The sequence below is a fragment of the Gordionus sp. m RMFG-2023 genome, chromosome 4 (assembly GCF_954871325.1).
Source record: "Gordionus sp. m RMFG-2023 chromosome 4, tfGorSpeb1-WG-v2, whole genome shotgun sequence".
Taxonomy (NCBI): domain Eukaryota; kingdom Metazoa; phylum Nematomorpha; class Gordioida; order Chordodea; family Parachordodidae; genus Gordionus; species Gordionus sp. m RMFG-2023.
Window position 1 is genome coordinate 26,543,537 of NC_088778.1, and position 16,097 is coordinate 26,559,633.

General features: G+C 26.2%; 1 protein-coding gene across 2 annotated transcripts; it reads left to right on the forward strand.

The window, feature by feature from the left end:
* Positions 1 to 966: 966 nt before the first annotated feature.
* LOC135928177 (apoptosis-inducing factor 1, mitochondrial-like) lies at positions 967 to 13,951 on the forward strand. Of its 2 annotated transcripts, none has more exons than XM_065464546.1 (16): positions 967 to 1,099; positions 1,142 to 1,284; positions 1,330 to 1,537; positions 1,727 to 1,878; positions 4,033 to 4,163; positions 4,470 to 4,563; positions 6,525 to 6,609; positions 7,914 to 7,990; positions 8,813 to 8,942; positions 9,549 to 9,653; positions 11,568 to 11,659; positions 11,998 to 12,135; positions 12,455 to 12,600; positions 12,953 to 13,082; positions 13,477 to 13,605; positions 13,788 to 13,951. In XM_065464546.1, exons 1-16 carry the CDS (start codon positions 1,000 to 1,002, stop codon positions 13,875 to 13,877), a joined length of 1,950 nt encoding a protein of 649 aa, XP_065320618.1. In that variant the 5' UTR covers positions 967 to 999; the 3' UTR covers positions 13,878 to 13,951. The 2 variants fall into 2 exon arrangements, with proteins under 2 accessions (XP_065320618.1, XP_065320619.1); XM_065464547.1 differs by having other exon boundaries at positions 977 to 1,099; positions 1,146 to 1,284.
* Positions 13,952 to 16,097: the final 2,146 nt, after the last annotated feature.

A 16,097-nucleotide genomic window follows, 5' to 3' on the forward strand; every position in this document is an offset into this window, starting at 1 on the left:
AAACTAATGATAAGATTAAATCATAAATAAAATAAAAAAATTAAAGTACAATACAAACAATGGAATATTATATGTCGTGGATTTACAGTATATCTAATTTTATCCATAATCAAGTAATTTTTACCAATATAGCGAATTATTGATTTTACAGAAAACTATAAAATATTGATAAGAACATCAGAAAATATCTTTTAAAGACATTGTGGGATGAATAATATGAAGATTAATTTTTAATATCATTTTTTATATAAAATAAATATGCTATATTTACTATCAAGAGCATTGATTAGCAAAATTTGTTAAAATATTAACTGTAATATATTCTCTAATTGTCAAATATGTCTGTAAAAGTGGAATTTTACATAGTATTTTACTAATTCTATATAATGGAGGAATATCAACTATATGTCTACATACTTTTTATAAATAAATTTCTTATACTTGTTTGGAATAAATTATATGCTTTTATATTAATGTATATACAAGTAATTTATTATATTTTATATAAAATAAAAATATATTTCATATTTGTTCCAGGCTTATTTTTTTTATTAAAATTAACCTCCTATCTTGTAAAAATATTTTATGACTATATATAGAGTAAGGTAACATAAAATAGGGACTGGGGGCGAAGCCCCCAGTAATTTTACTCCCCCCCCCCACTCTAGGAAAACTTTGGCTACGCCTATGATTTAATATAAAAATATTGTACGTAATGCGACAAGAAACTATGCACATATTAGAAAATATAAATAATTAATAATATTTTATAGATTATATTTATGCACATATCATAAAGATGGTCAGAGTTTGAATATGACTCAAAGAAGAAATTTAAAAAATATTTTATTTAGAAATTTAGAAAATTTTATAAATATTCTTTATAGAACTGACAAACCTCACGTCACAAATCTCACGTCACAAATCTCACGTCACATAAGATCAAATGCTAATTTCACCCTAAATTCGAATGACGGGTTAATCCATAGTCTTGTATCGATGGCATTTAATTACAAATTTATAAGCCATGCCGCAAGGAAATTATTTAGCACATCTTCTATATTCAGGATTTATGTTAATAAATCACACAATTTACATGGTAAGAAGAATATTTAAAAAGATAATATATTTCATTATATAGTTAGCTCTAAATTGAATTGTTCTGGTCGGCCCTATGAAAAAATCTTTAAAAAAATAGACGATTCAATGTCTACTAAGAGGATGATACCTGGAGTTGTTATAGTTCTTGGAATATTTGGAATACTTTATGGATACAATACATTGGTATGCCTTAAGATCATTATATTTAACTTAAATTTCATCAAATAGGTATTTTATTGGATGCATCATCCAACTCTTACTGTTGAGGAAGTTGATTCAAATGGAAAGAAAATTATCAAAAAAATTAAAGGTCAAATATTTCAAGAAATGCCTCCACGAGAAATTTTAGCTATGAATCCCTCTCAAAAATTATATTCTTTAGATACCTTAGATAAAATTACTGGCAGTCATGTCACTAAAGAATCAGAAAATATAGGTTTTTAATGTTTTACACTGCCAAATTTATATTTTATTGTGTTACATTGGTTTATTATAAACATGAAATTAATCCCATTGTATTTATTTTATCGTTTGCATTTATAAATTTAGAGTTAATTTATTAAATATTTCACCTAAATAAAGAATATATACAACTACATGTTTTTAATTATTAAAAATAATTAAGATTTAAAAGAAGAAAATCCAAAACTTAATCATCAAAAAGATAATATGAATATTAAAAATATACCAGAATTTGCTCAATATTTATTGATAGGAGGTGGAACAGCTTCGTTTTCTGCTGCTAGAACTATAAGAATTAACTCTCCAAAATCAAAAGTATCCAAATTTAAAACCTTTTTATTAATTCAATTTAAAAATTTTCATAAAAAAATACTTTATAAAAACAAAACTATTATTTGATGAAACAAAAACATCATCCTTTACAATATAATACAAAATATCTTTGTTAGTTAAAAATAAAGGAAATGATATTAGATATTTTTAATTAACAATGAGAAGGAATTTTGGGATTAAGTTCCAACAATCTTAACTCGTCATGATTTTTACTTCGATAATTCTGCACATATATTAAGTAAAATAATAATTAAACATATCTCATATATTTTTGCAGTAATTAAAAAAAAAACTTGTCAGAATTATAATCATATTTTTAAAAATAAGTTAAAAAATTCATAATAATCTTTTCATCATTCAATTAAATTATTCCAAACTTGATGTTAAAAATAAGATATTTGAAATTATTTTTAAATATTTAAAATCAGGGATGAGAACCCTCCTTTAAAAAAATGGGTTTGGGTTCAGTGAAAAATCTCTGAACCTGGTTCGGGTTCAGGGTTCGGAGACCAGAAAAATAATGAATTATTAAAATTAGTTAAAATATAAACATCATTTTTTAAAAAAAAATTATTTTAATTAAAATCGCCATAAATTATTTATCATCATAATTATAATACTATATTACAATTTAAAAAATTACTAAATATAACAAAAATGGTTAAACAAAAAAATAATGAAAATATGATTTTTTAAAATTAATATATAAATTTTTTATAATTAAAAAATAGAAGCTTGAACTCTGAACCCAAAGGGTTTGGGTTCAGCATAATATTGAGGGTTCGGGAGGGTTTAGGGTTGGGTTCTTGTCCCTGTTTAAAATTAGTCATAAGTATATTTGTTCCACATGGAAAATTTTTTTTTATAAATTTTGCAAATATTTTAAAATGCAATTTTTTTAAAAGTCAAATCACGGTGTATATCAGAAATCTGTAGCTAGGTCTAATTTTTAGATACCAGATTGGATTTAAATTTGGACATTTAAATAATGTTTAGCTATAGTGATTTTATAGGAAAATCTTGAGAAATTTGGAGCAAATGAATGATAATTGGGCCATCACATGATCTTTTTAAACTAGTTTTATAATTTAAATCTATTTAATTTTAAGACTTGGTCTGATTTTTAAAAATATATTTAATCATTTTATGGTTTGAAGCTTGCAGCTGTATCTAATTATTAATCTTAAGAGTTTTTTTTCAACTACAAATATTGAATCCCCTTCTTCAATAAAGGTTCTTGGTTATAGGTCTGAGCCTAGGAAATCAATTTTATTTGCTTGTATTATTTATTCATTGAATTATATTTTATAGATATATTTGTTACTCAATCCTTCATAACACAATAAGACTGTGGACCCCAGTTATTTTAAAAACATAATTATTTCAAGATTTTTGCTTGGATCTTTTAGAGCTTAATATTTTTAGGTAAAATATATATGAGCAAAATTAATTTTTATTTTATTTGGTACTTCATTAGTTATAATGGTTTTATGAAGCTTGGGGTCTACATAGACCCAACTTGGTCATCTATCTAATTTTTTTTCCATCTGTTTTAGCATTGATATATTAAGCATATATAAACACTCATGATTTTTATTAATCAAAAATTATATTATATTAAAATTTGAACCTTAGATAAACATTCTACATCCAATTTTATTGTGACATTTTAAATTCGCCACTTTTTTTTACCTCTCTTGGCAAAAGCTGCCATAAAATTTTAAAATAACAATGAAATTTTAAAATAACAATAAAATTTTAATATAACAATTATCGTTATTATTAGACTTATTTAATACATCTTATATATTTAAAAATATAAATTAGATTTTAAGATATAGGTTATCTAAATTTGGCCTAGAGGGCACTCCACTTGTAATTTAATGTCATTTTTTTTTACCCACACTATTAAGAATCAAACTGAAAGTAACTATTAACCACTTGATTTTAATTTTAAAGAATGTTTTATACCAAAAATAATTTTACGACTGTTAAAATGCACTGAGATATAATAGAGGTCATGGATATTAATATTACATCAATGTAAGGCTAATTTTCTATTCCTTGTCATCTTATTTAAAAAATGAGTAGCAAATTTGTTTTTAACGACTTTAATTGTAATACCTATGCACGAAGATTTTGATTGTTAGCGAAGAGGACGAGTATCCTTATATAAGACCGCCACTATCAAAGGATCTATGGTACGAGATAGAAGATAAATTAGTTGACGAATTACGCTATAAATCATGGGACGGTAAACAAAAAAGGTTTATAAAAAAATCTATTTATTTATATATACGTTTTCAAAGCCTATTTCGCATTTTAGGTAATGCCACCACCGATACTAATACCGTATTGGCTGATACCACTGGTACTAACGCCACTTGTATCGGTGAATCTTCGCTGATTTTGCAGATTAAGTATATAAGTTGATCCTGCAGAATGCGTGGATTTTTTAAAAAAAATTTAAGTAAAATTCTGAATGCGCTATTTTTTTTTATAAAATAAGCTAAAATAACAATCACGATCTCTCTATTTATATTATTTATTTATTTTAAAAAATTGTCGCAAAGTGTCTACTTTGAAGATGAATCATTTTATTACGGGTTAGAGGAGTGGGGAAAAGAAGAAAATCGTGGCGGAATCTTCGTGCTCAAGAATTCGAAAGTTTTAATAACTAGCGTTTTATTATATATTTTTTTCGTACAACGATTTTTTTTAGGGAAATATAAGCATGCGCATTACAAATTATAATGATCAGTTATTATAGGGTTAAGATTTTATTTTTGGACGAAGAAATATAGGTATCAGACTTATTTTTTGGACCCTCACCGAGTAATTTGCCGATTAGTGTTGTTAAACGGCTCGATTTTCTAAAAAGGTTAACACATTATTTTAGCCAATATATGTTGCGCAAGCCTAAAGATTTTTTTCTCATAGATGATAGTAAGGTTTGGATGGACATCTACTAACGAAATCTTGAAGCTTGGGTAATATTATTTTGGTTAAGATATTAATTTAAAATTGGCTAAATCGAGCTGTTTAACAAAACTACTATTTATCCAACTATTTTTTTTTTAAATGTCCTAGCCATCTGAAATATTATTCATCTATCCCTCTAGTGACGTCGAATTGACCACTAAAATGAGAATATATTCGATTTGGGCAAGTAGGTTAAGTAGTTTTATGAATTTGGCTTTTGACATTTAAAATGGCACTCAAAGTAGAATCAATGTCCGCTCCAGGAAAAGCTAGCTTTTTTTTAAAATCTATTTCTGAAGCAATGACATTGTATTAATAAATACCTAGATTGACGATTGATTTATTTAAGCATATAAATGCAAATCAACTGGTAGCATGCCATTTTGATTTCCCGACGATGCTTTAAAAATTCCTCTTATTAAATTATCAGTCTGGATAAATATTATATGTCCATAGCTGATGTATTTTTATTAAATAATAACATGTAAAATGTTGGTCAAAGGTGAGTATTATGGTGTTCCATCTTCTATATCTTTATTTAATTTAAAGGTATTTTAATTAGGAGATTACAAAAATAATAATGAATAAAGGTATTTTAAGTTTATATTTCATTTTATTATTGCTGATATGGAAGAATTTAGTGCCGAAGAATTAGAGATAGAACACTCTAATACTCGGCCTCCAATATATTAAAATTTACAACCTGCCCAACATTATAATTAAAAAGAAACATATAAATTAAATATTTTAAATATAACTTATTTTTATTATCTTAAAGAAGATAACCCTGCATTCACAGTTAGCGCGAATTCACGGCGAAGTATATAAAAATACAAAAATAGCGCATATTTTATAAATTTCGCCGCCATTTTGTGCTAGCAAGGAATGCAGGGTAAGTTGGTTTTAAAAACTAATCTGTCGGGAATCGGAATCTCTTCCATTATAAACCATATGAATTTTAACATATATAGAGTAGTAACCAACTGAGATATGTATACTACTAGATTGGCGATACATAGGAATCAGCTATAGCGCCATTTTGTGGTTTGCTTTCGACTAATTGTCTTATTTATTATTATATGAATGCGCATTAATGTCATTTAATCGAAATGCAAACCACAAAACGACGCTACAGCTGACTTTTATATATGGAAACTGTTAAATGCATTTAATGTAATAAATCTCCAATCATTGAGAGTAAACGACCTTGTAGTTTTGAGAAATTCTTTGCCATTAATTTTTTGAACTAATCTTAAATTTATAATTTTATTTTATATTGTAGATTTTTTTTAAAATATAAATTAGAAAAAATACAGAAATATTTATGGCGAAACTGTTATAAAATTAATATAGTTTTTTTTTAAAAAAAACGAAAGGTTTAAGTAATTTTATCGATTAAATTAAACCTTGTATTAAAATAAAATTATTTTGTTTAAAAAATAATAAATTTCCTTTTTTAAGACATTTTTTGAATGCGCTTTAGTGGTAATAATTCTTTTTTTAACCTGCCTCATGAACCCGTAAATTATACTTTTAAAATTTAAACGAGTATCATTTTATTTGAAAACTTGCATAAAATATAATTACAAGGTTTGTATCACACTTTAGGATTAGAAATGAATTTCACCTCTTTTTTAAATAAAAAGGTAACAAAATTAAACCCAGCAAACTCCGAAGCTCATCTAGATAATGGGATAAAGATCAAATACGAAAAGTGCCTCATAGCTACAGGTTTTAAGTTTATCAATTAGTATTGTTAAAGGTTATTTTTAAAAGTTAATTAAGTAGTTACTAGTTACATTCTTAAAAAGCATAAATTTCAAAAGTAGTCTTGTGTGAAATCTTACACCTCATCTTTATGTGAAAAGCGAGTAATTTCAACCGAGTACATTGGTCTTTATGGCTTTTGTACTCGTCGCTTAATTAATATAATAATAAAATAATAAGTAAGCCCAAAAATTTTGGTTTTCTTAAATAATAACGTAGTATAGACAAATACGACAATGAGTATAATAGTGTAAAACGCGATATATATAATAATATGCGGAGAATGAATTCGTTATAATTATACGTCTTCATATCAAAGGTCTGCAAATGACAATTCTCAGGTACGATCCTGCCCGATGGGAATATAGTTTATGCTAGGCCCGGTTTCAATTTTTTAATACGGTCTTCAGGCCTGGGTTTTAATTTTTTTTTTAAATACAAGATCTAATCCAAAATATATGCTGTCGAACTGCTTATATAAACAACTATTTGTAATTTTGGTGTGCTTAAATTTAAGATACTGTTACGTTAGGGATTATCACTTCTATGAAATATCAGAATTAATCAAATATAGATATAAATTATTTTTTTTGCCAGACCCAAAAAGAATTTCAGATGGGACGGGCGGGGCATTGCAAATCTCATATTAATGATTATCTCGAATAATTTGAATATTCGATTAAATTGATTCAAATGGAACGAATTATTCTAATAAATTGCCGAATTTTCGAACCATTCGTTACTTTTCGATTTGATCTTGAATAGGCCTATTCTAAATGTAATCTACCCTGAACACAAACGTTTTACATGCGCCCTTTTTATTTAATAAAAAGTAACTTCCAATTTGAGAAACCATAAAGATAATAAGTGATAATATATTATTTAACTTATTTTAAAAGAAACTTGTTACTTTTCTAGAACTAAAATTATTTACACATTTCCCATATATATATATGAATTTTATCTTGTAAACCAATAAAGGACTGCTTGATCAACCTCGCAGCCCTTCGAATCACATGATTGGCATCATATCAATGTTTGATATGTATAACATATAATATTGTCATAAGATATTATATAAAACTATATAACGAATCTACATTTAAACATTAATTTATTTACATTGGCTATTATATAAATTCATATATAACAATTACGTCTACTCAAATGTAACTAGTTACAGTTATTTTTTCGCAAAAATGTAAATATTAAAAGAAATAAAAAAAAATGTATATCTTATTTTTATATTTGACCGAAATTTTATATAGGCGGAACTCCAGCTCAGTTGCCCTCAACGATTGACGTTGCGCCAGACGCGAGGAAATCTACTTCGTATTTCAGAAATGTAATTTTAGATAATGTCTAAAAAAATCTTTAAAATTTCAGTCGGTGTTTTTAATAAATTTATATAACGTATATTAGATTTGAGCAAATCCATGAAACCTCGAGCTATATGCAGGGGCATAGCAACTAGTGTTGTTAAAAAAGATTGAACAAAGTTGGCCAAAGTTTGGGATTTAACAACACAAATAGCAACACCCCAATTTTGGAATTGTTGCCCACAAAAAATATCAGTAGCTTCCTATCTTATATTATGGCTAAAATATGCTTCTACAACAATTTTATGCATTTTTTATTGGAATGATTTTTTAAGAATCTGAGCGTTATTTTTATAGGCAAAAATGCACATTTTGACTATTTATCCATGATTTTTATTAAAAAAATATATACATTATTTGAATTGACAAGTGTATACTAATATTTATTAAATATTAAATATTAGTATTTATAACAATTTTGCTTTATTTTCATCACTCTTTTTACACAAAAATTGCCAGAATTTTTTTTATATTTAGAAATAATTTAAAATTCATATCAAATATTTAAATGAGAATATTCACTTTTGGAGAAGTAAAAAAAAATAAATACACTTAATCAGAAAGAAAGAAGTGAAAGTTAGTTTGTTTTTCTTAAAATAGAAATTGTTGGTATTTTTATTCCATTGGTTCAAAGATAGATGGTAAATATATCAATATAAATATAGGATCGGTTTATGATATTTAGGAATAAAAAAAATTCGTTTCTCTTACATTCCTCGTGAAAAATATAATCTATTATGTTTTTTTAAATATATATTTTATTTAAAAATCCTTAATGATATTGCAAGATAAACGATTTCCGCAAACTCCTTAAAACTTTAAAACCCGACGCCTTGGATAAATTGAATCTCAAATCGGTAACCGTGCTAGGAGGAGGATTTTTGGGTAGCGAGCTGGCTAGTAGTATAGCGCACAAATGTAAATACATCTATCCAATTGTTAAAATTTACAACTTCTTTCTTTCTTAAAAAATCAAAAGAGCCTATATCATAACCCAACTTTTTCCTTCCTATATTCAGATTATTTTTATTTATTTATTCGACTCCGAAAATTACTAAGTTATATTTATAAGGCAAAACAATCTTTTTGATTTTTAATATTTAAAGTATATTTTTTTTATTTGAGAAATAGGCATAATATATTTATTTTTTTTAACCTTTAACGGATAAAAGGTATTTTTTTTTACTCCCTAATTTTTATTTTGCACAAACTATAATAGTATAATCGTGAATGTAAAAAAAAACGATTGTTCTAATTGTGATTATTATATTAATGTCAATACAAAAAGAAAGAAATGAAAAAGGTAATAAATTTTAAATTGATCTAATTTTTGTTGAATTAAACATAAAATATGCCTCCCATGGCAGTAACTTAAAGGGAACCTATTTAGTTTAAGAGAGAGCTTATCCATTTAGGTACAGTCGATCCTAAAAGATAATTTGAAAGGGAAAAAAAACGTCATTCATAAGTATTCGTATATTACTTCATTTATTATTATAAATGACAATATTTACATTTTTAAAGCCACGGGAAAAATATCGGTAAACCAAATTATATCGAGCGATGGAATATTGGCAAAAATCTTACCCAAGTATTTGTCCGAATGGGCTACCTCCATTTTACAACATAGTGAGCCTAATTTTTTAAAAAATATCTAGAAATAACAACATTTCATTTTTTTTAAAGTTATTTTATGTAACTCTTGATTATAATTTCATACTTCATTTATGATGTTAATTTTTGTAAAAATTTTATACCGAGCTCTAGGGCCTCGTTTATGTTAAGCGCGATAGCTTGGCGCTCAAATACATTAATGTTAAAGCATCAGCTATGCTATCGTTTAGCCATATGCGATGATGGTAAATGGCTAAACGATAGCAGAGAACATTGTGCATTTTGTAAGTGAGGCCTATATCGTTATTTTAAACGAAGCTCAAGTACCATAGCCCTCAAGCTCATAAATGTTAATAGTAATCCGAAAATTCAGTGTTGCAAAATATCGCTTGAATATTTCCAGCGTTTTGCGTATTAAAATTATCTTTATCGTTTTACTAGTAAATCCCGAATAATTTATTTTATTTGAAAGTAATCAAGATTTATTTATTATAGTTACAAATTAAAACATTTTGTTTTTTTATAACCGGTCGTTAGAACCCGAATGAACCGAATGGAACACTATAAAAAGGATCAGAAACATAATAGCAAAGAAATAGGGTTCGGGGTGGATTCCTACTTTATATAATAATTTAGAACCAACCTTAAAATCGCAAAGATTTCTATCCTTAATTATTACACAATAACTATTGCTAGTTAATATATTTTAACTCATCTTTTTTACTTTTTCCTCAGTCCAAAACTTTACCATCTATTTTTTTGTCTTTTAATGCTCGGTTGAATGATTCCATCCCGATATTGGTTAACCTAGATAATGATAGTTTGCTTACTATCCTGATTGTTTAGTTTAGACCGTGATCTAAATATCAAAAATAAAATTTATTAATTTTATCGGAAAAAGGGAAAATAAGCTATTTGTATTGTAAAATAAATTAGTGGTCTAATATTTTTTTTTCGAATTACGAAAATTTATTAATTTTTAAAATTCAAGAAATTAATAAATTTTAGCTTTAAAATGTATAAAGTTGTGAAATTTTTACTAAAAAAGTAAGTAATATTAATTTATATTTTTCAAATTATAATAAGAAATGTGCAGCTATATTGGGAAGTATTTAAAATAAATGGTAAGTATAATAATAATTTTGTAGGTATAACTCTCAAAATTTTTTAATGGAAGATTTTAATCATGTTTTATAAAGTTTATAAAATTTGAGGATATTAACAATATATTTAGGTCATCGCCTTAATAGTATTACTATTTATTTTATCAAAATGTTTGTGTTTAAATTTGCGGGATATGTGACATTTTTGAGAAGTTTTTTATTGGCCCGTGAAAATTTTTTACGGAGAAAATGACATAAATTTTCTAAACACTTAGCTTGAATTTTGTGAATTCCGTAAAAATATTTTTTACACTTTGCTCACTTTCGACCCGAAAATAATTTTGCTCAAACACGGACCAGGCCTCTTATTTTTATCTCCGATAGTCTGTAAATTTGGATTTTTGATATCCCTGATATGTTGATTCAACATGGGGAAAAAACTTAAGATTGTTTTATTTGATTTGCTTGAAAATTTGTTTGTGAAAGCTTCTGATTCTTCCGTGAGAAAAACACTTGGGGATAATTATGGCTATATTTTTTAAGATAAAATTGCCATATGATCAATTTTTGTTATGACTCGTTTAAAAGCCGGCCTGAAGACTGTAGGCCTGGTATAAAAATTTTCGCGCCGAACCGAACAGCTTGTGCAAACTATTATTAGTTGGGCCATAAAAACGTTAAAAATTTCTACGGATTTGCCCTAGCTGACCGCCCACTGCACACCTCTACTCCAAACATGCCATATCACTATTTTATTCCTTCTAATTATTATTACTATAATTTTTTTTTACCACGTTCAATTTTACTTTGTTATATTAAATTCAAGGTGGAATCAATATTATTCGAAATTCTACGATCACAAGTGTAAAAACAAACGAAAAGCGTGAGTTGATATTACATCTATCCAACGGAACGAAAGTTTTTTTTTAAAAAGAATAATATTTTTAATCATTACCTAACATTTTTTATATTTAATGTGTGTATAACATTAACTTATTATATTCTATTAGCGACAATAAACTATGGATATCTTTGTTTTAAACGTCTCATCTTATATTTCATTATGATAAAAATTGTTTTAATGTTTTAAAGACATATTTTTTAAAAAAAGATTCACTATTTTGAAAAGAGTTGATATTTAGAAAGCCATATTATTACCCCATCACCTATCCTGAATAATCTTATTTTATAGATAGGAATAAATTAAACATTTTTATGAATACAATACTTCTATATACTAAACATATTTTTTACAGTTAACTACCGACCATCTCATAGTGGCTATTGGAATTAATCCCAACATCGGCTTCATACAAGAAAATCAAAAGCGAGCTGATCTAAAAAGTTGTCTTGTCGTTGATAAAACACTAAAATATAAGGATAACATATGGGCTGTAAGCTTTATTATTCAGTTTGTGATCTTTATCATATTTTATAACCTGCTTTTTTCTTCTTCAGAATTATACATGTTTATAGGTTTATTCAAACCCGAATAAAGTTTTCTTTATTTCGGATCCCAGTAGTAAATTTCGAATCATAAATTACTACGATTAATATTAGATTTAACTGGATTGACGCTTATATCGTATTTATTGCCGTTGTAATTGCAGCAATATGACACTTTCCTCCTTAATCAACTTAAACCTAGATGCTATTGAAATAATCTGTTTATCAATAAATTTTGACCAACAATGATTTTACAATTTTTCAAAGGCTGGAGATGTGATGGCCGTTCAAATTTCTGATCAAAAATTGGCTAGAAGTGAGCATTACGATAACGCGATAAACTCAGGTCAATTAGCCGGTTTTAATATGACTGGATCGAAGAAGGAATTCAATCATTTACTTCACACATTTTGGTTTTTTTAAAAAAATAATAATATTTTCTTTATAATTTGCGACTTGTGAATGGATTTATATAATTTGCTTAAATTGTACCTGTCCTAAAGACAACTCTTTTCAACCATAAAAAGGTTACTCAAGCAATAGCGCTTAGATTCTGGAGAACAGGACTTGATAGATTTACTAAAACCGAAACTTTGATAAGGTGCAATCAATTTGTGGTCAACCTATGAGAGAAATAACTAATTTTAGCTTATTTTGCAAAGAATTTTTAATAATACAATTATGGCTGGAGCATCAATTGATATTTAAGATTTTAATTATAATCGCAAAATGATGTTTAAAAAAATATATAAATGTTTACGAAAGGTCTGACTTAGGATCCGACTTAGGGATAGAGGGAGTTGGAACGATAGATTCATCATTGAACACCTTTTCATTTTATGCCCATGAAGACCCCGTTAAAAATGTAGACGATTCGGCTGTTGCTCAAAATTTAGTAAAATCCTCTAAAGCTGAATACATAGGGGATGCGATACCACGCTTTAACAGCTGATCGATTTTATTAAATCTTTCGACGAGATTCAATTTCTCTTTTATTGATTTTAAGCTTTAATTCTTATCATGATAGAAATCTATGCATATAAATACAATTGATGTGATTAAAATCGATCACCTGCTGAATGGCGTCCACTATGAATTTACTCAATTTATAACAAAAAATAGAAGATAACAATTGCATTATAAATATATTCGAGACCATAAAAAAATCAATTTCTATATAGTGTCAATTTTTCTTGCAAATTTTTTTGTTTTTAGATTTTGAAGTTAATTTTAATAATTAAATCATCATTTGATTTATTTAAATAAATTATTTAAAAAAAAATACTAAGAAAACGACGGCTCATATTACTCAACCATCGAATAAATTCAAAAAGGGCGTATTATTTTATATTAAGGACGATATTATAGTCGGTGTTTTAACGATAAACCTGTTCGGACAAATGGATGTAGCTAAAAAGGTTTTTTAAAAATAATTAAGCAAGGTGAAATTGAAAGAATTAGGGATTTTAAAAAATCGTTTTTGTTTGCAAAATACAAGTTTTTTTAAAAAATCTCTCAAGGACCTTATAACACCTTATTTAAATAAATATATTATAAATAACGGTACTATACTTATTTTTTTAAAATATTTAAAATAAAGTTAATAATGTTACAAACGAAAAGTCCTGATTTGGACAAATTGGCAAAACTATTTGATATACACACACATGAAGCAGAACATCAAGAATAAACTTATTTAAGTAAATCTAAGTCATTAATGATCAATTGATTTGTTCATTATTAAATTCTCGAAATTTTAAATTTGTGGACTGCAATATTATTATTTTTACTATGTAAAAAAAATCAAATGTATGTATAAAATTTTTTAATTATTTTTATGTATATAAAATCATGTCTCATCAAATATGAATTAAGTTATAATATCCTTTAAGAACTATAGTTGGGTAATTACTATATTTTTAGCTAAATCATGTTTTTAGCGGAAAAATATCACTTTAGCCTCGGGGTTTTTCCCTAAAAAGATAGCTACTCCAATTTGGAAGAAACTAATATACATTAAAACACCTTATTAATAAGGGATTTTCTCCTGCAGGCGCCTGAAGATTGAGCCGAAATTTAGTCATTACTCAACTATTAAAACTTGATAAATTTTGTATCGAGTATACTTATAGCAATTAGTATGAAGTCATTATAAAATTAATTTATTGAAAATATAACCTAACGTTTTTTAAAATCTAAATATTGACCCCTAAGAAACAGTGATTAGGTTTAATTAGGAGAATTCCTAATACTACAAAAATTCTAAGATTTAAGATTTCGACTAATAGGATTAGAGTGTATTAATAGATACCTTATCCAGGAATTTTGACTTAGGAGGTGAGCAACTTGTGTAGGACTAATTAAGTAATAGCTTAATATGATATAAATTTTAGAATATTGTTAAAAATTTAAATTATTATCTATATACCAAGTTATATTATACCAATTCCCTTAAAAATTATAGCCGGAATGAATTTGTAATTGAGGAGAAAAAACTCTGAGGTAATAAAGCATAAATAAGCCAGTTTTTTTAAATGACTACTGTTTGCACATATAAATAGAAAGCCCAGAATACCGTTAAAATAAACATGAACGACATTGTAACCTTCAAAAAACACTTTGTATTTGTTATAGAATTTGTGGTTAGTATATATTGTTTGTTAATTAGTATTGAATAGGGCGTCGAGGAAGATCCCAGGACAAAAGAGAGGGAATAAAATTAATATAATGGTTGTTCAGAATAAAATTGGAAATAATAGTTGACTATTTAGTAGAAGAAAACGAACACATATTTTGATGAAATTACATTGTTTGGGCCTTTTTATTTTATGTTTGATATATTCTTGATTTTTTTGTGTATATACAAAATAATTATTTTACCTTATTTATTGTGATATTTTTTTTAGTAGGTATAATAAATGAAAGGAGCAAAATTGAGATTAAATTTTGTGTCTCATAAATTAACATTTACAAGGCTAACTAGATTTCGGGATGTTTCTGAGGGCTCGACCCATTCAGAGATTTCCTACCGTTATCAATGGCATTCTACTCCCTACTGATTTCCAAAAAATATTAATAAAGAAATATTCAGGACAGTATATTTTAAAAATTTAATTTTTATTTTAGTTTGTCAAAATATTACTAATTTGATTATATCGATTTTAATTAGTTAAAATCAAAAACATAAAATTTTATCAGCCAATTTTTATCCGCCCTCATTAATATTTTTCAAGCAGTAAAAAAACAGGCAGAAATCTAAAGCTAGGATCTAAGTATAAATGCTATAAAAAATGGCGACATGACAAAAAGGTTTAAACATACTTGCGATATTTCGAAGTGTAGGTAATAATATTTTGGCGAAAATCTTGATATAGCACTTTTTTAAAAAATCGGATAATGTTAAACAATATCATTTCCAACTCAAAGATATTATTGTTTCAAGTCGCATAGTTATTAATAAAAAAAGCTAACCCTAACTCATATCGCTCTAACCTTTAATTAGCCCTAAACCATTTCTTTCAAATCTTTAAACATCCATACTTGTTTAACTAAATACAATTTAATCCAATTAAAAAAAATCCATGTGAGTTGTTATCGTTCAAAAAAAAAACTATATTCAACCATAAACATTGCCCATATATTTTAAATATGAGATGATTAACTTTTTGGAGAATTATAAAAACCTAAATATGCTTTAATCATTTGTGAGGGTTCAGTTGGTCTTTTTTTTAATTGAAAATATTGATCTTTTTATAGCATTGCTTTAAATATAAATCAATATAAATATAGGGTCGTTTTATCATACTATTGGAAAATATCGAATCAGTGAAATATTTGTGGATCAGGAAAGGCCAAATTTAAACATATATACATATATAACATAAATTTTGTAACAAATTAAAATAATTAA